The following is a 23,790-nucleotide window of genomic DNA, read 5'->3' as shown; positions in this document are numbered from 1 at the left end:
AAGGGGAAAAGAGCCATGCTTGATGTTTTGACACCACCTAATCCAATCAAGCATCCAGTTCAGCTGCTAATTGTCATGTGCATATGCCTTCACACATACAAAGGAATGTCTGCTTAGAAGTAGGAGATAAAGTTTGGGTCAGTACTTATTTAATCTCAATTAATGACTTTCAAACCTTGAGGACAGCACCTGCTTAGCAAGAAAATCCTTGTAAACACAAGATTCTTCTGGGGCCTCACTCTTTCATTTCTCTTTTTAAGGTCAGAACAGAAACCTCTTACAGAACCCTTGCAGTTGGACAGGGGTACATAAATACCAAAACTGTACTGGACCCAAACAATTTGGTCTAAATCAAATCTGGATTCTGTTGCACTCAGTTTTAAAGCACTCCAAGGACATCCAAATACCTTCATCTGGACTTCAGACAGAAAAAATGATCCAAAACAGACAAAAAAAGCATAAAAATAACTTCATTGATCTCAATTACTTCGATAAAGCACACAGAAGCCAGAGAGATGGGGTCCCAGTTCAGACCTAAGAGATGCCTAAGGCTGAGGTCCCTAGTAATGGCTGGAAATGTTGCCCCTAAGAAAAAAGGGACTGCACTGTAAAAAGTAATAACAGCATGTAGCAAAGGCAATTTCGCTCTGTATGTGGCATTCTTTATACACACCTCCCTTTGTAAGAGAAGGTTTATTTTTCTTCCAGCTTTGCTTGCTTATTTCTTTTTATCTTGCCATCAACTGCACATTCACTCACAGAGTTGCCTTGCCTTTTGTTCATGATCATGAATTTCTTTTGGGAACAGGCTCTTCTCATCAAATGCAACTTTCAAGGCAACAAAACAAGTCTGAACTCCACATCAAAATCGGTTGTGCATTTGTTGAGATGCACTGTGAAAACCAGGCTGTGGGAAGAGGAAGAAATAAAAGAAGCAGACCTGAAGCACTATAATTCAGAGAACAGCGAATTTTCTGCTTCCAGTTCTGCTGGCAAGTTTAGCTTTTTGGTAGTTTTCTCCCATTGGGGAAACAAGGCTTGGGCAGTCCTGAGGACTGCGCTGTGTCTGGCTCTCCTCTGCACTTGAGTTCAGGCCAGGCCTAATAAATCTGACGAAAGAGCTAAGATCTTGGGGAGAACTTAATTCCTACAGAACGGGAAAATAGCCAGGGTGGAAGAGGGAAAGGCTTTCCCCTGGAGAAGCAGAGCAAGGTAACTTTGTGCCTGTCAGGGAGCAGGGGAGGAGGACGCTGCTCTAGGGATGCCCCGGGCCCTGCAGAGCCCTCAGGCCGAGCCAGCACCTCGCAGGGCACTGGACTCAGGCCCAGACAATCACAAGGGAGAAATCCCCGGAAGAAGTGGCTTCACGGGTGCTCTTCTACTTGCTTATTATGATTTATTTCTTCCCCACTTCAATCTGTGTATTAAAATTCAGCCAGAGATCCTGAAGCGATCAAAGGGAGAGGCCTCCCAGCCTCCCTGCACACGTTGCTCATACCAACACCCTCCCAACCTGGAGACAACTTCACTTTTTACTTCCTCACACAGGCAGCGATTCCCCCATGTTTTACATTTATTATAGCTTCATTCCTGCCACTAAGGACTCATAAAATATCGAATAATCCTCTGTTGAAACAAGAGCATTAAAACTGTTCATTGAACGTCTGCATGACTGAGCAGGTTTACCCTGCAACAGTTTATTTACATGCATACAGCAGGCTGATCTTCAGGGATTCCTACAGTCCTGGATTAAGGACAAGGCTCTTTCTTATGCACACATATCCCTCCCACTAAAGTCAGCCTAGCTTATGAATAAGAATTAAATGATAGTCATGAGCTGTTACTATGACAGCTGATGGTATCTCATTTGAGTAGTGCAGTCTGGAAGTCTGAGGAATTAACTTGTTAGGAATTACATACGTGTCTCCTGTTAAGAAAATGATGAGCATTAGCCCATCAGAACATAGATGAGCTGCAGAGATCAAACTTGTTGCAGCCATTTAACCTGAAAGTTTACTTACACCTAACAAGCTATGAGGCCAGTGTGCAAAGGCTGAGTTTTATTCCCAAATGACTGTTAGCTGCGTGGAGACCATTAAAAAAAAAAAAAAAAAAAAGGAAAAAAAGGAAAAAAAAAATCAAAGGTACACAATACTCCCTGAGCCCTGCTCATTACTGCGTAGGCAGGAAAGTATATCCTTCATGCAGAGTAGGAAACCAAGGAGCAAAAAATTCAAGGCAAGTTTTTGTCAAACTGTGGAATCTCACCTTACAGCTATAATTGCAGGTGCTTAGCTCTTGGGGAAGCGACAGGAGTTTATCTATTGATTTCAGTAAGCTTAGGATGAAACTCTCAGTGATTTAAAGGATTAGAATTTTAAAGGTGTAAACTGCATCTCTGGCTCCAGTTAATTAAAATGTACGTTAAACTCAAAAAAAAAAAAAAAAGCAACATCAACAACCAAAAACCAGCTACTTAATACATTACCAGGGTTTAATACTGAATTTGTGTATTTCACGCACAAGAAAGCAATTTAAACATGCAATTAAATGTGAACACTTTTGACCATGAATTGTCATTAAAGTGAGCTGCAAAACTATTCAAACTATGCTGTGACACACTGGAGCAACATGACAGAGGTCTGTACCAAAAGTCTGTATGCTAGCTGTTTCCTCTCTACAGTAGTCACTGAGAAGCCAAATCCGCTTAGAAATAAAATGCAGATTTACTAGCCCATGTGCTTATTTAGTTTGGTAATGCTGGCGATATTCACACATAGCAATTAACACCTCATTCTTGTTTTGCTATTAATATCGCACTGCCCACACTATTTTTATGGCATTATCTCTCACTTACCTCTCATTTTGAGCAACTCACAGTAATGTGGAATTGTAAGACCTATTCTTTTTTTGCTGGAAGAGAAGGAGTTTTGGATAGTTAGAGCTAAAATAATGGGAAAGTTAGGAAACATTACAGGCACAGTGTTTTATACCTTGCCTTTCACAGGAGAGGCAAGGAGAGGTGGGGAGGGAGAGGTGCTCTCAGCAAGGAGAGTGCTAATTAAATCCTTGCTGAGAAATAAAATCTCTTGCTCCTATGAAAGTGGGCACTTGGTTGTTTAAAAAAAAAAAAAAAAAAAGCTTGTATGACAATTGAGTTTCAAAGTATTTAAAGATTGTACCTTTGACCTTGCTGACTCAGCTGCAAAATGTCTAACAATCAGGTTCTTTCACCTCATTTCTTTTCATGAACTTAGCAATTGACCTTTGCTATCTATCTCTCCAAAAGCAGATAGTATCTCACAGAAGAGCACCAAATACTGACCTTCAAATAGCTGATATTTGTATCTATAAGCCATTATCCATTGGCTGTTATAAGGTGCATGGTTCAAAGTGTTGTATATTCTTCATAACATAGTCAGATTGTTAGCAATTATGTTTTAGTAGGAGGTTTCGTAAAGAATAGGGAGAGACTGCAAAACAACTTGCAAAGCCATCAGAACGTCTCATCAAGGATGCAAAGACACTAATGAATGCACAAATCAGCTACTTTAATGAATCAAATTAAGCATTCTACAAACCTTGCCGAGAGCCACTTAGACTTGAACAGTAGCAATGTTTCTCTGAACCAAGATAACACCTAGATAGCAAATATCTATTTTGAGATGGATATCATTGACATTTCTTTGGGACTTTGCTTGTTAAATAGGAATGCACATAGCAGAATGTCGTAATGTATTTGTCTGAAGGTGCTAGGTAAAGACCGAGCACAGAAGTAATTGTCTTACCCCCTCCCTTTTAGTGCTATATTTACTTTTGAATCGTTTCCAACTTTGTTCCATTCCATTAAAATTTTCTCTTTAACAAGCCAATTAAGCCATCATCAGTTGCTTACACATTCAGCACTGGTCAGTGAAAAGAGGAATTGTCCCAAGATGCTGGGTTTCAGCTGTAACTACACTACAGCGAGAATTATTTCTCAAGATTGCTGAAACAGCCTCTTGCCCAGCTATCATTCTCCTATCTTCAGTTTTTTGACAGTTGAATGAAGGTTATTTTCCCCAAATGGACTGAGGGAAGTCTATCATCTTAGACATCATACTTCAGCAGAAATCATCCGGTACTATATACAAATACCATTTGTCTCTCATACTCTTAGATGCATTCTTTAAAAATCTGCTTGTGAATTACAATTCTTCTATTCTTCTGTCCTAAATTCTGAAGTCAGGATTTCAGACTAATTTTTTCAATTAACTTGTAAAGCCTAATCCAGCGCCTGATGAAAGAAATTCTGATTTTCCAATCAAATTCAGTGGGGTATGGAACATGCCCATATGAAGTAAGAAGTTGTTGAGATAGGATTATACGTCTTATTACTTACTTGAAGCCTCAGATCAGCAGCTAAGCAATAAATCTTGGAGTCCTCTATTACCTTCATCTCATTTTAGCACAGATGGTAAAAGCTAGTGACCTTTATTTTTTGCCTTTCTGTGCTGAGAGATGGAGTAATGAGAATATAATGAAGGTCTACTTATTTTCCAATAGGCTGGGAAGACTCGGGTTTTCAGAGCACCTCTCCTCTATCTTTTCCCTAAAGTGTTTTTCAGGGAGAAGAACAAAGTCAGACTTGTTTGCTCCATCAGTCTCCTCGAGGGCTCCAATGTTCAAGGCCCTAAACACACCTTAAAACTCCAGGTTTACTAAAAAACTAAATACAATTGTGCTTCTATGATGAGTTAACTTTTCTCGTCTAATCTTCATAATATTATTCTACCAGGCAGACAACATAGTTAAAGGCAAAAAGCGTTCAGAACCTCTTAACAGATGTGTAGGATAAAACCATGATAATTTTTTAGTCCCTGAGAAATAGTCAATTCTTCAACATCTTTTAGGGGGAAAAAATGCCCTTGTTTCCTAAAAACAGATTGCACTTCAGTTAAAAAGCCAAAAGTCTACCTGGCATAGAGAGGGTCCCTCCTAAATGAGATGAACCCAGATACTCTGAAACAGGTACATGTAGGAAATTGGGCCGGCCTCTTGAAGATAACTAATAGTGGTAATTACTGTGGTGTGTTATGAAAACAACTGCATAAAGAAACTTCAGGTGTTGTGCTTCTTTTGTTGAGTAAGGAAAATAAATATTTAGGTGCCATTTGAAACAACAATCCTAAGAGTCGGTTGGGAATCAGTTTGGGCCCACACTGAAAGCAAAAAAAAAAAAAAAGAAAAAAAAATGCCTGAGGCACAGCTGAAATAAATCTATACAAGCCACAAGTCACATCACTCAAGGAATCCCCGACCAGGGCAAGCCAAACACAAGCATCTCCCTCAAGGTCAGGCTCACAGGAGGAATCTATAAGTATTGATCTGAGGAGCAGCTACCTACCATTTGCCTGCCAACATCTACATTTTGATGTTGTGTGTGCTGTTGTCTTCCATCGTCCCCTTAGCTACAGAAAGGTGAGATTAATCAGTATATAAAAAGATTTTTTTTTTGGGGGGGGGGGGGGGCATTTTTTATGTATATGTACATATGGCATGAAACAGAGCTCTAGGGCAGATTGCAGAGTAAGTTTTACTGCCTGCCAGCCAAGCAGTAAGCTCTAAACCCAGCCACAAGGACGCTGCTTTTAGGCAGATACCTTCTATAACATAACCGAAGAAAGAGCTTTGAAACTACCCTTCAGTAGGAAAGCTCTTATTCTTTTGGCTTTACCTTTGGTTTTTATTTTTATTTGGTCTGAGAAGAAAAACTTAAAGTAAGCCCAGAATATTCTGTGTTTAGATATGCAGGTAGCTAGGGGAAATTATGTCAAAATAGTTGTTTACCACATCAGAACTTCATGTTCTTTTGAGGTGGAAAGTTTTTTTTACTCCCAATTTTTCCCACAAAATGAACCACTCTCTGGCTAAATACAAAATCCAAAGGGTTGCTTGTGCTCTGTCGTTACCCTGAGGTGGCTACCCCTTGCAGAAATAGCTGCTGCTGTACGATGGAGTGATACAGCGCACAAATGTATCTGCAAGTCTGCAGCTTCCCTTTCAATCAGCAGAAGCAACAGAAGTAGCTGTAGCGATTTATGGTCAGATGAAAAGCCCTTTAAGTGCACTAGAAAGGATCTTTGCAATTTGGGAGGGCTTGAGATCAGGCCAGCAGCCCTTTGCAAATCATTTGTGAAATGACCCCCTCATGCGCAGATATAAGCTAAATGTTTAGCAAGTGAACCAGAAATTCGACTTATATAAGGCTCCCAATCATCTTTTTTTAATGAAATGTTAATTATGTAGAAGTTAGTAAACCAGTTTAGAGGTTTATACATTACCATAAATGTCTCCAGAAAAAGTCCATACTCCAAGAAACGCCTCACTGAAGGACTGGAAACTAGGACATGCTGATGTGATCCCAAAGCAGTTTTTACTAAAAGCACTATTTCTGAGGAATCTGGCTCTAGCGAAAGAGAGAATCCCTCACAAGGCCACTTTCTAGTAAAATATTTACCAGAACACCCAAAAGCCAGCTTCTTCTTCATGTGCTTGTAAAAACGTTGCAGAAGTGGAACAACTAGCTCGATTTATCTTTAGACGCTTATAAGACTCACACCAAAGCCCTCTGCCTTTCCTCCCTAAAGAGGCCTTCCAAGGCACCTGCTTTGCTGTGAAGTGGAAGAAGGGGCTGGCACCGCGCCGTGTCAGAGGCAGCACTTGGGAATCGGCAAAAAATCGCAATTCCTCAGAAAAATGCAGACCCTGCGACCTGACGAGCACAAAGGTTTTGCTGGATGGTTCTCTCCGTGACTGAGACACACGTGTGCTCTGCTCACAAAATGGTATCTATTTAGCAATTTGCTGTTTTCCTATAAAAATATTAGAAGTGACACGTGTTGGGCTCAGTTCGGGTCTGATTTGTAACTGCTTTATGAAGCGAAATACAGGGGAATGCTCTGAAATTTAAGTCTAGATTTTAATAGTGTGTATTGAAAATAGTATATTAATAGTGTTTTTCACTCTAATACTGGTGTTCTTTATCTGCTGCTCCATCTTTAACAAATACTTTAACCCTTATAGAAATGACTCCAAAAACAACAAAAAACAGCTTCAATTTTAATTTATTTTGGTTAGATTATTCAAAGCAACAAGTATCGCTAAGATTAAATGTATGAATGTTATCCAAGAATTATTTTAATACTGTGTTTCAAGATTTTATGTTCAGAAAGTTTCATACAAGAAACTATTTTGGTACAATTACATTCTACTCTGTATTCTGTACAGCCCATGCTATAGAAAGTAGGAATGAGACACTTAAGAGCATACCAAAGTGATAAAGATTAATACATCATGTTGTCAGCAGGTCAAAGCATTATCTTTCATAATAGCTTTTAACAAACCACACATTATTTTTGAGAAGGAGTCCATAAACATACTAATAAAGCAATATATTATATTAGCAATACTCTCTATTAGCAAGTTGTATCGTTCCCGTTCCATTTGAAGGAGACATTTTCTAGCACGTAGACAAGAAGCTCTCGGCACCTGACGTGGAGGCGATGCTGGGAACCTCCATTTGCTCTTTGCACTTGGCCTGAATCGTGTTGCTTACTGGAGGATGAGGAAAAAAGTCAAGCATGAAAAAGTTTGAGAAAGTACACCAATTTACTTAAAAATTAAACGTTATTAGGTTAACAAACAAATAGCTCAAATTGTCTCCAGTTTGAACTCTTTAGCATAAAATATGGAAGGCTTCCAATATGCTCCAAAAAATTGAACCTGAAGAGTCCCATATTTTTTGGCTTTTTATCCAGTTTTGACATAATGGGTTAAAGCGTACCACTGCAAAACCCCACATTTTGTAAGATACAAGAAAAAAACACTCTTCATCCTCCACACCAAAATCAGGAGATTTGTTGTCAAGAAAAAGTGTTTTTTCTCTGTATCTTCATCCTCTTCTACCTTTTTACTTGTACATTTTTTGGTAACATCCTTCTTTTAGAAGACAATAATATTTTCAATTTGCTGATTTTCTTCTGAAAGCATTGCGCACAGAGTTGCTTGAAGCTTGAATAATTTCTTATAGTCTTCAGATAAAATAGGCAGACTCTCCTCTATATAAAGATAAATATATCAGTTGTCACCATTTTCCCGAAAGAAAAAAAGACAAAGAAAGCAAGCACATCTCTCCCCTGAGGCACCCACGGAGCTATAGTATTTATTTCTACCTTGGCAGTTCTTAAAAAGTGTTGTTTTAAAAGTGAGAATAACTACCATGCCACAGCTGCTGCTTTTTCGCTTTATGTATTTCATATTTTTACGCAGGCACTGTCTAAGGAGGGGAAAGTCGTTCCTAAAATATTCCACCCTTCCACAGAAAGTGCTAGTGCAGCGGAACAGAGAGACCCCGAACACTTCCCCGGTAACACAGAAACGGCTGTGAAGAAGTAAGGAAGTCACTTGTTAAGGAGATGGGAAGCAACCAGGCCATATCTTTGCTGTTAAAAATTATGTTGATGCGTGCAAGTGCTCCCCACGTTGCTAGAAGCAGCGCTGCGGGTGCAGAGAGAACGGGTGCAGAGAGGTCCCTCTGCACGCAGGGCTCTGGGGAAAGGCAGAACCGGGGTGCCTGGGACACCCCGGGCAGGGGACGTGACTGGCACCGTCTCACTGGGACCCAGACATCAGTCCTGGCCCAAAAAGAAAATTTCCGGGCATCCAAATACAGACACTAGGAGTCTGAAAGCTTGCAAAGGGTCATTGCTTACTGCTTGTAATCCTGGCCCCGGAGGACTGATAAGGAAAAGTCTCCTTCTGCTAATCCCTTTTTATGGTCAGCAGGGAGGGGGAAATAGTTTTTCTTTAGCTGCCTGGATGAACTCAGGAGTCAATAAAGGGCTCCTGTAGACTTTGCGCAGTGGCTTGGACCTGCAGTTTGAAGCATTAGAAAAAAATTAAAACCACAAGAAAAAACCAAATTGCTATTCACTTTTCCTATCAAATTAGAGAACAAAAAGAAAGAGTTGACTGATTTCTTGAAGTCTACCTGTATATTCTGTACTTTCACCTGCCCTACCAGCTCTCCTCTTAGGAAGTACTGATTCACTTTATCGGTGGTGTGGTGAGGATCCAGCTGTAGCACCAGCATCCCACCCTGCCGTCAGCTGCCTCCCCAGGGTACTGCAAAGCCAGGGCTGCCATGGGAAACAAAATTTGCTCCTCCTAAAACACAAGTGGGGCCAAATGGGCAGGCTGGGCAACTCCACATTGAAGCAGTAGTCTCTGCTGTGCATGAACTCCTTGTTCCAGCCACTTTTTAAATATTGAATGGGATAAATCTGCAAATAAATTCCATCCACATGAGTATATATTGCAAGTTAGTTGCTAGAAGCATTCATTTCCCAGAGCGATGCAAGATACAGAAGAGTTATAGGACAAAAAATGTTCTTTCAGAAATTTAACCTTTATTTTCTATTCATGGGTACTGTGATCCAAACTAAATCTGTGTAAACAGTTTTCTTTATAAGAGTGAAAATAACAGTGAAAACAAATATACTTTATAGATGCGGGGAAAAAAAATCAATAGTCCTTTGAAGAGATTTCTTCAATCATAATAAATAAATCCAGAGCTTTTCAGTTCCTTTTGTCGACATACAATGCAGATTCAAAGAGTGCCCAGTCAAAGCAACAGGGAATGTGTTTTACATTCTCAAGACAGAAAACAGCTGAAGATACAAACACAAAAACAAAATGTGCCATCATCTATATCGTACGCAACCTCCCTGACTTTAGAGCATTTTCATGGGCTATAAATCAGTACTTATTACGATTCTGTTTGTTGCCAGACTTTGTTTAGAGTGTTTATATTCCCCGTCAGTATCAGTTATGGTCAAATCATTTCACGTAAAAAGAGAAATGGGTCTATAACAAGAGTTAATGCTTTGTTGTTTAAAAAAAAAATTCCAACACGCAATTAAAAATCTCAAGGTCTCTAAGTGAACCTTTCTTTGTAGGAGGAGAAAATTAAAGATCACTGCATGCTTAATAAATTAGAACCATTAATAATCCCCTTTTCCCGAAAATTCATTTCATTCATTATAGACAAATTGAGCCAAGCCAGTGTACAGAAAATACTTTAAAACACCTGTCAACGAAATATTCCTTCTACTGTCTAGAAAGAAAAGGCTCATAATATCTTGTTGAAATCGGTGTCAGTCATTAAAATCACCTGCAGGCACGGTGTGCCTTCCAGCAGACGGTCTTAAGCGGAGCCACAATGCTGGTTTAGCGATCGGGCACCTACAAGAGACATTCCCAGGTATTTGCAGGGAGCTTCTGGTTTGTAAATAGGCTTTCCAAAAACTCACAGCTAATTTTTCCGTTCTTGCACTTACCTGCTTTACGAATCTGAATCTCCTTTTAGGAGAACTTTCACGTTTGTACAATTTTATAATAATGAGCTAAATTCTGCCATCTTTCATCACAATAAAGAGAATCATATCCTGGAGTTTAATCACTGAATTTCAGCAGAACCATTCACTGACTAACGATCAAACTCAACAAACAAGGTGGCAGATGGTGGCCATACGAGATTATTAGTGCCTTCTTTAATGAGCACAAAACACAGCCTCTGCCTCATTTGCACATCCCAGCCACTACATCAATGAGTTGTCTACACACCAGCAGCTGTCTGAAAGGAAAAAGCGGTACCTAATTACGGGGCCAGATCCTCAGCTAACACAAATTGCCCCCGCTCCTTTTAGATGGGCAGAGGTGGCGAATTTCTGGCACCTGAGGGCTGGACGGTGACTTGTGGAGGGTGGCTGTGGGACCACAGGACCAGCGGTGGCCGCGTTCTCTGAGCAGCCCAAGCACGAGCCCAGCCAGCACTGGTGTTTCACCCCAACAACCCCACGCTGATTTACCCGGGATAACAGCACCAGGCTGAAGGCTAGAGCCCTAAAAGCTGAATAATATCATTCCTTTGGCATGTCGGGGACATTCACAGCGCTATAAGTCTTCCTCATCTAAAATATTTAGCTCTGTAGAAGCAGTCCAACAGAGATGTATCATAGCCGGCGTACGCACACAGCAGATCACTAATTTATTCCTTACAGCCCTCCTGGGTGCTGTGTGCGCGGAGACAACCGCATTCCTGGAAATGGACATAAATATCCGTATTTATTTTCCCATCATACTCACTGGGGAGTCAGGGGAGAGGGAGCCAAAATAAGAACCTTACAGAGAAAATGGCTTGACAAATACTCTCAATACACTTCATTCAGTGGAGTACTCCACGTTATTTCTCCTCTACTGTGCTACAGTTGAGTATGGGCCGTAATTATGGATTTCCAGCTGGCATGAGGATTATTATATATTAGGTGTTAGTCTGGAAAGACTGTCAAACCAATGAAATTTTCAGGTTTTGAGCAGTCTCCAGGGTAGGGCTCTGCAAGGCTCAGCTTCATGAGCAGTTAGTGTTATTTATAGTCTAGGACTAAACAAGGCAGAAATTAAGGGAATGCTCCTCGCTGGAGGTGATGATATGAAAATGCTGATGTAGGTCTGTGACAGTAGACAGAAGCAATAGCCTTGAGAATATATCGAGAGTGAGGAGGTGAATAAAGTGAGCAGCACCTCAAGGCTGCTTTTTGTCATTCTGACAGGACAGCGTTGTAAATAATCCCCCCAAGTCTGCACTCAATTATCAGTAATTTAGTAGCACCCAGGATACTATATGCACAGGAGAATATAGCTTGTCACCTCCAGTTCTCAACAAAATCACTTCGATAAGTTGCTTTTTCTGCTGGTTTGGATCGCAGAGGCTTTGGAGGATTGAAGCAAAGTTGAAGGCAGGCGTTTTCCATATTGCTGTTCCGACCAACTTCTCCACCATAGCTCCCTGGTCTAAACAACGCTAATTTTCAATATATCTGCCAATTGCATGCCAAACTTATAGCACGAAAAAGATTTCTTACCAAAATTCGTATATGGATGTGCTGTATGAAAGTTCACCTTTAAAAGACGAAGGGAATTTGCATTCTTATACGCGTGCAACACTGGTCACTGCAAAAGAAACAGAGCAAAGGGCTCTTTATAAAGATCAGAGTACTGGAATATCGATAAAGGTTTTCTAAAGTGAGAAAGGGGACCTAAAGGGAACGATGCCGTTCTGTGTATCCCTCCCAGCTCCTACTCCCTGCTGCTTTTCCCCTATCCTTGGACGGGAGGAGGTTTTGTTTCAGGTTCTTATCTCACAAGACGACAAGTGTGTGTGATCGAAGGAGAACGCGGAGTTGTGGCATGAACGTGAAGCCCTGCATTACGAGGTTTCCATCTGGGAGCACCTCAGAAATGCTGGCTGCCTGATGGCTTTGAACTGGTTTCCTGCCTGGACTGATTCCTTCAGTCTTTGTGGCAGGTGGATGGAAGAAGCAAGGAGGGGGGGAAGCATTTCTCACCAACCCTCTGAGGCCAGAAACACGGCACGTTCCCAGGGGCTTTCAGTCCTGCCTCCTCAAAATCAGTGAGAGCTGAGGCTCCTGTCTTCTCTCAGTGCCTGGGTAACTGCTGATTCTACCAGCAAAGATTGAACTTGCGATCTTCAATATCATAAAACATCCAAATTAAAAGCTTGAATGCTCTACCTGCTCTCTCTGCTACAACAAGCTGCTAAGGAACACATGCCAACTAAGCCAATAAATTATTTAAGCAGCTAAAACGTACAGATTCCAAACGAAACCAATAAGGAATAAAGATTACATATAGCACTATGAAATCCTTCATTTATTTTATTTTTGGGTACACGCTGTACTTTTGTGCATAATGTGCTACACAGCAAACGTTATCCTGAAGCCTGTGTGATGCCCTTTCAGTCACCGCACCGTAAATCACACACGTACGTGCACGCTTTGGGAAAAAACAATGCCTACATAAGAAGACAAAAATATTCGTCCACAGTGCCCAAACTCGATATAATAGCTACAGGACGACGTGGTGGTGTCTGGTAAGTCGTGTGGCCCGGCCACGAGCCAGCGCCGCGCTCCTGCCGTGCAGGGCTGCAGGCAGCCCCTGTGCTGCTGATGGCAGGCTCAGGAGGATCTGCGGGCAGTAACCGTCCTGCTACCTGTATCAGCAGCACCTGGCAGTCAGATGCAGCACGGATGTGATACCGAGCCCCCTCCTTTCCCTCCCTCAGCTCAGACAGAAAATCGCTTCGCGTTTGTTGTTCAGGTGGAAGACTGTAATTAGCCTCATAAAAGATGCGCAAATAAGCCAGTCAGAAGCAAATTAATCTAGTCACACCTTACTGCTTCAGAGAAGTGCTTTATCAGTGGTGACTCTAACAGGATGATTATTTCTAATAGGCTGATCTGAATTTTGAACTGAAATGCCATAAAACGCTGCCTGCTGATGAATCAAAGGAGTCAGTAGCCGCCCCAGAGGCTGCTTCTCCACTGACATCGAGCATTGCATGTCGTGCAGCTGTAGTGACCCAACACGATGCATGTTCTTCTCAGCAGACGTATCGGTATTAATCGTGAATACGTCATAACACGTTACCTACAAAGCCCAGTGACATCCCAACCTCAAGTGACATTCAGATCCACCCCACGGGTGTGCAGACCCGACCACCCGAAGAAGCGGTGTCAACGCTTTTCCAATGAACAGTGCTTAAGCAGATGTCCGTACTTACACAGGATTTTATGAAAGACAAGGAAATTTCAGCTAAACACTTCATTGATTACATTCTTCACATTTCTATATCCCTATTGATTAGAAGGCGTCAAGCTGAACCAGATGATAGCAAAAAGTATACCTCCCCCAAGGGGTCAAAATAGCAAGATCGTAGAAAAATGGACGTGGCAAAGGTACTATCAGAGAAACCAGACAACTGTCTTGGTACCTATGGTGTGTGTACCTATGGGGAGGTACTATTGAGAGTAAAAGGCATTTTTCCCCATTTCCAGTACATTGTATTAAATGTGTTTGTGGCCAAAACTGAGGATTTTGCTTGCTCATTTTATATCCTAAAAGGCACAGAAAGACAATATTTGTACTGAAAGCTTCAAAAAACATCATCAACAACAACAAAAACACAAAAGCCATGTAACCCTTTTTATTCCTCATCTCCCAGTGCTCTGTAAGTCATCTTTTTTAAGTACAACATCTGTATTTTTTTAGTTTCTAAGTTTACAAATGAAACGCTAGCAAATTATGTTTTACTTTTTCATAATATGTTATAAAAAAATAAAAAAGTGCTTTCACATGTATTTATTGTTTCCATTCTTTGATGATCCTGAACAACGGTAAAGTGCACTTTCTCCTCTACTACAAAGCAGAGAAAACAAAGCCTCAGAAAGTCAATATTGGGGCAATCCTAAACTGTAAACACAAATCTTACAGTAGCCTGAATGTGGACTGACCCCTGGCTTGAAACAGGATTCGAGATTCATCGGTGCAGAACTGGTGCCGTAGTTTGTAAGAGATATGGGAAGTCATTTCCTCAACTGGGCTACAACTTTGCAAGCAATATTCTCTCCCCAGTGATGTGCAGCCAGACCTAAATCTTCTTCCTGAACCAAGTTGCCAACCAACCAGTGAGTTACTAAGCTTTGAGAAAATTAGACTTTGATAGATTTTATCTTTAAAAAATGAAGCAAACAATACATTTCAAGAACATATCTTTTCCTACTTTTTCTTATGACATATATGTACCTGTCACAACCTGCAACCAATATCAGCCTCTTTAGTACCAGGACCTGAGAGGCAACAACTCCTCTGTCCTTTCCAGCACTGTTTATGCCAACAATGAAATCAAACTTCTAATTAAGAAAAAAATGATAATAACTTCCTAGTATAGGCAAAGCAGAAAAATGCTCTAGTAATTTCAGAATCAATAAGGCAATGAAGGAATGCATCTGATGTCTCATTTGTTATAAATTAAAGATGATGCATGGAAAACAAAAGGATTAAATGGAAAAAAAATTATATGAGCAAAAAAAAAAATAGGTTGTGGAAATTACTATGTCACATCCTACAGCTACCTCACTCTGTGGACTTTTATCCATCAAGACACAGAAGAAAGCAGTACTGACAGCATGGGCAGTTTAACCAGACAAAATTTAAATTACATGTTGCAGGTCATTAAGACAGTAACAGCACTGCACATCAGAGGCAGGAGATGAGCCAATGATATGGTAGTTAGACAATTTTATCCAAAAAATTTATCCAAATACCCATGGTTGTATTTGTACAATTTAGTGCTTTGAAGGAAACTCCTCTGTTTTTTTCAGGTAATCCTATACATATTCAGCAATTCTGACACCTTCAGAATATGGCAGACATTGCTTTTATGTGGAAGCAGCTATTCCATGTGCAGTTAAATTAATGTACTGGGATATAAGAGATTCAGCATGCGTTGCATACCTTGTTCTGGCTGGGCACACTGTTCACCTGGGATTGCAGCATACTGCCGGCTCGGTGCGCAATATAAAACATCAACTGATGGTATACTATTAAGTTAGGAGCCTGCCACAAAAGCAGGAGCACCGATGGACACACATGACCCTTTTGGAGGGCCAAGGCCTCCCCGTTCCCTCTATCATAGCTCAAAGGACTTCAGAAATACATACCGATCTCCACTGAGCCCAAGAAAATTCAGGCCATCGATACGCGCCCTCCTAGATCAATGCTCAGCTATGCTCCAGCATGCGCACCTTGTATGCAATGATTTCTTATTTATCTGTAACTCAGTTCTTCCTACACTAGCCCAACATCATTCTAAACACCAATAAAGCAGGGTTTGTATGTTGCCACACATATATGTGTGTGCTTTTCTTAGCCAGATATTTGTTAATTTACTCTCTGGCTTCTAGTAATTAGAATAGCTTTTCAAAAGATGCGGTTTGGGGAAATATTGGTAGTACATCTTATTTTAAAAGCAATATAATTCATGTAGCAACAATTTATACTGACAATAATTTCAAATAAGATGTGTTTGCCATTAAAGCTGGAATGTATTTCATCTCTTGCTATTCCAGCTATGCATATTAAATGGCAGAAATCTATTTCAAAGGTGTTGCGTACATTTATTTTATGTAAGCGAGATTCAGGGAGGCTTCATCTTCCACTTTTATTTACAAGACAGAAAAACTGAAACAAGGAATTCCCTTGCTATAATATTCCTGCTGGAAACATTTGGCCTCAGCTTCAAGACACTAATTTCAAACTCTGTTCTTGAAAGGTGAACTTTGCTTAGGTTATTCTTTGAAGAACACCACCATTGCACCTGCTTTTTTCTTATCATTACCTATTTAAAATAGGGCCATGGTTTTGTTTTGCTATTTTTAAAAAAGTCACTAAAGAAGACAATGGAGACCTAATCTTCCTATTACATTCCTGCAAGTATAGCTCAATCTCTTCCCATAAAGAGGTAAGATATCGCGATGTAATTGTATCGTATCCGGAGTTGTGTATAGCGTTTCGGTCACTAAATCCCACTAAAGTGTCAGAATATTTGTAGTTAGACAAGTCCTCGTGTAACATTAAGAGAAGCTTCCTTTCCAGGAAATGCATATTATTATTATTATTAGGGTGAAGTTACTTTGAAGTAACGTTCCTCTGAGAGCATTTCTTCTTAGGCAAAGCCAAGAGTTTATTGCACATCAACCTCAGCATTGTGGATAATAGGGAAAGGCAAAAGGGCATAAGCTTGGCCTTAGGTTACAACACTGAGTCAAAGCAGAACATAGTAATAAAAAGAGTTTGTCATTATATACAGGTGTTTTTTTTTGTTTGGTTGTTTGTTTTATTTTGCCTATGACATACCAGAAATTTATGAACAAGTATGTTTGACTTAGGCTGCCATATTTCCTATAGCTACAGGACGTGCACCACTCTTTCACTGAGTTTGTGGCTGACTTTCAAGTCCATCTAATTTGGGTTAATCCCCAGAATAAGCCAGATAGACAGTGTTTGGAGACAAATCTAGTGACTATCTAAACCCTAGTAGAAAGGTTAAGCAACAGCACGGTCTAGCAAGCAAGCACTGTGTTGGGAACCATCAGAATGATTCCTTGGCCAGCAGCTGCTGAATTTCTGCACTGATTTTATTCAGCTGGCACACTTTCCACTACTGCCCTCTGTTCTTTAGCACTGTGAACTCCCTGCATACGGATTTTCTGCTACCATCTCCTGATATATGATGTTTTTCTATTACAAAACTAGTAACCGAAATGGGATGTGTCAGAGCTGGCCCCCTCTGAAGAGGTGACTTTGGTCAGTAAGTTAGAGTTGGGTGTGCCTTCGGGTTAAAAATTAGCAGTGCTACATCCTGGCCAGTTCTTTGCAAAATGTATTTTCGCCTGCAGCATGTACACTCGGGTCCAAGACTAAAGTCTCCCTAGCTCATGAGGTGGCTTGCAACATGGCCAAACATTTGAGAACATTACAGACCTGTTGAATTTTTAATACCTTTTGACACAGCAGTTGAACAGACACTGGCAGTGTAGAAATTAGCACATTATCTTTACCGGCCTAGCTCCCTTTTCAAAATATTTATCTTGTAGTTGTAGCCCCGTTAACCAGTTGGTGACACATCGCTCTAAGTGATGACTACTCCAATGAGACATCCTGCTTCGGTTTTTAAGAGCCTCGTACTACAGAGGGCAATGGCATATTATAGGGACTGCTGGAGAGCTGCACTAAAGGGAAGCCAGAAGCATCGAGGTCAAATCCCTGCATGGTTTCTGATACAGCCTTTTTTTTTTTTTTTGCTGACTGCAAATACTTGAGTAAGAAAAATGGGATTTCTACTGTGTGTTGCACATTCCTTGGAGCAAGGATTATGTGCCATGGTTTCTGTGTTTATCTAGGGTCTTAGAAGAACAATGACACCAAACTAAACTTTCCAACAGCACTAAGAATTCATCATCTTTCTTTTCAAGGCAGTGGAAAAATCTGCTATTGTTCTGACATTCTGTATCAGGATGAGTAAAACTGCAAGAGAAGCCAATTCCTTGACAGGTTAAAGGAGAAGGATGGGCTTTACTACACCCTTACGCTTCCATTTGTGCTCCCAATTAAAAGCCTCATCTCACTTGCATCAGGGCCATAGTGCGAGAAAACTCAGCATTGCCATGACAACTGGTAAACTGTTGGATTTTCTGCCCACTGCCAGTCACCGGGAAGACAGCAGCGGATGCTGTGCTTGAGCTAATTACGTAGGGGAAAACAGAAACTGTGATGAAGAATTAAGTCTCGCTATATATGCCTTCATTACAATAATCTCGTACATATTTGCTCCGAACTTGCAGAATTACTAACATCTGAAATGCAAATTGCAGAGCAGTTGGCATTGATTTATTTTATTTCTTTTTCCTTTTCGATTCATTAAAAGATGCCTGATCCCACACTATTACGGCTCACAGAAAGACAGCTGACTGGCTCCTTTGGAGTCATCAGCAGGCGTGAAACAAGGCATCCCCACAAACAGCAGCCACACAGCACCCACAGTTTGGGAGACACGTCTAGCACAAGGTGTGTGGTGGTTAGACAGACCTTTTTTCTTTCTCCTGGCTAACCGACACCTTGAGCAATGAATTACCAGCATCTGGACCATGAAATTCAAGGGGACTGAGAAGACAGCAGCCCAGATTTAGAATTCATCAGTCAGATCAGATTTACAAGTTAGGAGAAAGTTTACATAAAATACACTGATCGTTTCTTTTCTCTGTTTTGGCCAGTGGACATTAACCTGCTCAGAGAGGACAAACCCCTGCTACCATGTGCTGTAAATGGACATCACGGTATCAGGAAATTGAAAAGGCAGCTGTTCTCTCTGTCTGCTATAAGAGAAGGAAAGGGGGAAAAGAGATGAGAAAACAAGAACAAGACAGCATCACTTGTGTAATGCTGAAAGAAATCAGGAATTAAAATCAGGAATTAAATGATCATACTACTGGTAAGCAGCAGAGGGTAACAGAGGCGAGCAGGGGCCGTCATTCACTCATCAAGAACAAAGCATTTCTCTTTTTCTTTCACGGCAGCATAACAGAAAGAATATATCTTGATTTTAGCTAGACATTCTCCTAATTAGTTGTCAAGAAGAAACTATTACAGGACAGAGGCAAAGCAGGGGGATAATTGTTGGGATTTATTTTCGAAGTGGGAGGGCGTTACGGCATTGCAGGTCTGAAGGTGGGCAGAGGTCTGGCTCCCTTCACTCATTTCATCTACTACCTGGATGATGGAAAGGATTGGTGATGTGGATGTGGGGGTACTCCCGACCTGGCATTAGGGAATGAATTAGAAATCATGACCATTTTCATACAGAACGCATTGGTTATGACAGATATGCTCACATACCTGCAAGACTTGTGAAGAACTGGGGAGGCTTCCAGGGCAACACTACGTCCAGTGCTGGAGAGAGGTCCAAAAAGGACATGGATCGAGGAAATAAATAAGGCAAAGTATAGGATTATTTTAGCATCAAGGAGACCAAAGAAATATATGATAATCATCTTCAGTTACTAAAGGCTCTTGCACTGAAAGAAGGGAATAATCTGTTGTCCATGACTATGGGAGGATAAGGCAGGCAGTAGGGACCTTAAATTGCAGGAAGGAAAATGTAGTTAGACTTCAGAAAAAACTTTTTAACATTAAGGAGAAAGTAAGTCTGGAATAAATCACTTGAGGAATGAACAGAACTTCCATTACCAGAAGTTTTTAATGTTAGAACCACTTCTAATGGCCCCGGGCTGCCTCTTGGGACCCCTCTGCTCTTCTGTGGCCTGGGACCGACACGCTCAGGGTTGTGATTAACTCACCGCAGTGACTTAAACAAGGACTGAGAGGCAGAAAGTCATATCTTGTGATTAAAACAAAGAATAAATACCAAGAAACATAAGCTCTGTTGCTGACTACATTGAGATTGTCAGATAAATTGCATAGCAGACCCAGAAAATGTGGTTGTGCCCTAATATGAAAGCCAGAAAGGAGAGGAAATTAGTTTAGGACCATGCAGTTACAGGTAAAGCTCCTGACAGTACCTAGAAGCTCGGCACTGAAGTGTCTTCATTGCTCTTGGGAGACTAGATTACAAAAGCAGAAAAATTCAAGATTTACTTGGCCTCACAAGCATCGCACACCAAGGTCAGCCGCCTGGCTCCTGCTGTGAAGGAGCCTCTGCAAGCTCACCCCCGCTCACTGGGGGAGCAGTTTGGGATATGATCACCACTCAGGATGGTGAAGGTGGTTTTGAATTTAACATTAAATTCCATGGCTCATTTCCTAGCTTTTGCAAAGAGCATTTTTCTGGGTGAGAGGTTATAGGAGGATTTTTTCCTCCTTTTTAACATATTTCTAATAGGTGTTTTTATTAACACATTTACTGCTAATTGCAAACAATTTTCAGTGCCTAGCTCCACGGTTAAATCTTCTCTTTATATCAGGCAGATGTAATATTCTAATGACACCGCTCTGTTTTTGCGATGCATGCCAGTGGAAACGGAGCAGGTCACCCAGGTGTGGAGACTGGTGGGACTGTCCCCACGTAACTGTGGTCCTGCACCTACCAGTGGGTGATCCTGAACAGGGCACTCCCAGCAGGTGTACTCCTGGGTCCTCCCAGGCACTGCTCAGTTCAAGAAAATCGGCATCTATAATTGTATGAAGACAACAGAGGGAAGATACAACACAGCACAGAGGGTATCCAAGGCCCCTACACCAGTGTAAGCGAAGACAGGTGTAAAACTCAGCAAATGCAAGTTTCACAGGTTCTATTTAGCAATAGCAAACAACAGCCGCAGGGCAAGATATTAGGTTTGAGTCTAAATACTAGCTACCCTCATCAGCTGAGGAAAATCAATCTAGATTACTTGCATTTACAGGTGTGAGACATTAGCTCTATGGAAGAGCCTGATTCATCTAAACAGGCTACCAGACTTGTGTTTTACGCTTTTCTGAGATGATTCTGTTCTCCCTCACACAGGTAATATTTTATTACAAGCTTTCTTGAAGAAATGTTTAATTTCAGAAAAACGGACAACAAATGCAACATTTCCTGTCAAATCCATGATTCTCATTGCAGCCAGAAGCTGAGGTATTTAAGCATCAATTCCCAGATCATCATGCAGCAGCGTCTTAGCTTGTTCCTCTGAATGTCTCTAGTAGTTATGTCAAACGTATGCAGAAATAAAAGAGGGATGGGTAAATGTTATGCAGCAAGGGAAAAGTTTTCTAACAAAAAACAGTAACAACCATTTTTCATCACTTTAGATAGGGATTTTTTCAACTTTTAAATTGAAAAGGTTGGTATTACCTTCTCAACAGGAGGTTGTATCATAAATCACTGCCTATACTTTGGGTATTTATCTTTTCAGTGTTACCCCAGAATAAATTAATTATCCAAATTCAGACGTACGTCAAACTTTTGAATACCACTACCAAAAAAGGCTTATAGATGGTTTTGTCCCTGCAAAAAAAGCATCCACTGATGATTCTCTCTTACAGGAATTAGTCATCCATTCTTTGTGATTCTGATTTTGTGGCTCACAGAGCCTTCAACTTCCAACAGCTAAACTGAAAACATATGTACATTGAGAACAATGTTACTCTAAGGAAATTTTACTAATAATAAAATTAATTTTATACTTCGCATTCCCAATCCTAATTTCTTTTGAAGTCTTTCATAGAAAACATATAGGAATTTGTCCATTGCCCAGAGGAGTTTTGCTGCTGCTACAATGAATACATACCAGTGTTTTATGGCAACACGGCAGTGAAGGAAGAACCCTTGGTTAATTATAAACAGAAGAGGACTTGTACAGGAAAAATCCAACATAGTTGAAAACCGGGCAGGATACCAATGCTAAAGACACTTTTTGGGTAACTTCCCCAGCTATTGCATAGGGCTCGGCTTACCTACCATGGCTAAAGCTGTTCCCTTCAGCGGCACATTTACCGCAGCATCACGACCAAGCTCTGTACGTCCTCCTTATCAGATCAGACACTGACTTCGTCCATATGGTATAAGATGTTGCAGAATGTTGTTATTGGTTCTTTTGGCTCTAACCTTGCAAAATTGTTTTTTGTTGTGGCATGATGCATCTATACTGAGCTGAAGACAAACAATTTTCTGCTTACGTGCTGGCAAGTGACATTTTGATGCAGCTTCCGAAGACAGGAAAAAACTCTCAAGCGAGCTCGCCTTCCGAGCCTGATCCAAACACAAACAGCAATTGATGATGATAGATTTCAAGTGCACCAAAGTTGTTGCGGAAAGACAATTCAGACTACGATTTCCCAGCACAAGCTCCAATGATTCCAAGAGCTGTTTTAGCACTGAGCGATGGACAATGAGAAATTGCAAAGGGATAATTGCTAACCACACGGGCTTCTAGGAAGAGACTACATTAGTGTCCCCATTAATGAAGCAGCCAAGTAACTTCTCATAAACAGTTTAAAATAATCTCCAAGTGAGATTTTTAAGAAACACTTGTTCCTTTAACCTGCAAATACCCTGTCCAGAGGGAAAGGATTCTGAGTATCTGAGTACTTTCAGACAGGTGGACACAGACAGCCGCAACAGCAAACTAGATCACTGCGTGCTTTTCTTTTCCTTCTTTCTTTTTTTTAAAAAAAAATATATTTTTCCCCCCGTTTTTAAAATCAGATTGTAGCACTGCTGCCATGCTATAAACATTCATTTGCATCAAACAAAGTGATGACAAAAGTCACGATACCCCATATCAGTACACAATATGCTCCAAAGTTTGCATCTCAAACAGGAGATAAAGAATGCTGTTTTGGCTGAGCTCAAGAAAATGTTATTGGAGGCGTTCCCCTGTATAGCAACCATGGCTCTTCATTGAGATGCAGGTAGTGCTTCGATACCAAAGACTGCAGTGCATCATTAAAGTACTGTGAAGACAAACAACACTCATGCTGCATACCAAGTGGTATTACATTTAACTGAATCATTTTATTATGAATACATCCAGGTCTGCCACTGGGAGCCACTTATGTAAAACGTGCTGGCAGAAATGGATCTGCACTAATTATATTTCATGCATATTTCAGAATTAACCTCAGGGATATAGAAAGGTGGCAATAAAGACGAATTTTATAACCAAGTTCATTTGCAATTGGCAGTCACATGAAGAGCAGCTTTCCTCAGAGATAACCCTAGAACATCTCACATCAGGGGGTTTGTTTCTGTTATCGGTGTTTCACTGAAGCACAGGACACGTGAAGATTTTGTATCTCTTTGTAACACTGAACCCTTATCACAAACTAAGCCGTGTTCAGATGGGAAAGGCTGAAGGACTTCAGCTAGTGCACCAGTTCAACTCAAATTCAGGAGAAGCAAACTACCCATATTCCCCTCCAGGGAGTGTCAAAAAGCACCACAATTAGGCTTCGTCAGTATGAGATAACTTCCTTTCTGAAGTAAAGGGTTGTTTCTTTCCATCCCTCTGAACTTCTGGAAATCTCTTCTAAGGACACACTTTCAAGCTTTTTAATCAAAGAAATGCAGAAAGGTTGGTTCGCTTTCTTCCTTTACTTACTTCACAGCTAAGTCACCCAGCACACAATTAACAACTTTCTTGCTGCCTCTGACCCTTCTACTAGCTTCCTGCTCCTTTTCAGTAACATCAGTCAATTATCAAATGAGATAAAGGGGTACCTCCGAGCTTCATTAAAAGAGAGAGAAGAATGGGATTTCAGATCTCTGGGAACAAGCCAGCAATCTTCTGGATGCACAGCTGATGCTGAATGCCCCCAGATCCTCAACACCTGTGA

General features: G+C 40.8%; 1 protein-coding gene and 1 long non-coding RNA gene across 2 annotated transcripts; one reads left to right on the top strand and one right to left on the bottom strand.

The window, feature by feature from the left end:
* Positions 1-693: 693 nt before the first annotated feature.
* On the bottom strand, positions 694-23,790 carry WDR49 (WD repeat domain 49; the record flags this gene model as incomplete). Its single annotated transcript, XM_083848105.1, is given in 7 exon segments — positions 694-753; positions 755-828; positions 1,921-1,927; positions 18,049-18,095; positions 18,098-18,201; positions 23,713-23,768; positions 23,770-23,790. Coding segments are annotated over 7 exon segments (369 nt in total), but the record flags the coding sequence as incomplete, so codon positions are not given.
* Positions 4,285-9,584, top strand: LOC310904003. Its single transcript, XR_014587976.1, has 3 exons — positions 4,285-5,460; positions 6,630-6,827; positions 8,311-9,584. It is a non-coding gene; the product is annotated as an uncharacterized lncRNA (long non-coding RNA).

Source organism: Anser anser, assembly GCF_964211835.1.
Source record: "Anser anser genome assembly, chromosome: 9".
Classification (NCBI taxonomy): Eukaryota; Metazoa; Chordata; class Aves; order Anseriformes; family Anatidae; genus Anser; species Anser anser.
Note: the sequence above shows the minus strand (reverse complement) of the source record. Positions and strands in the feature narration are given on the sequence as shown.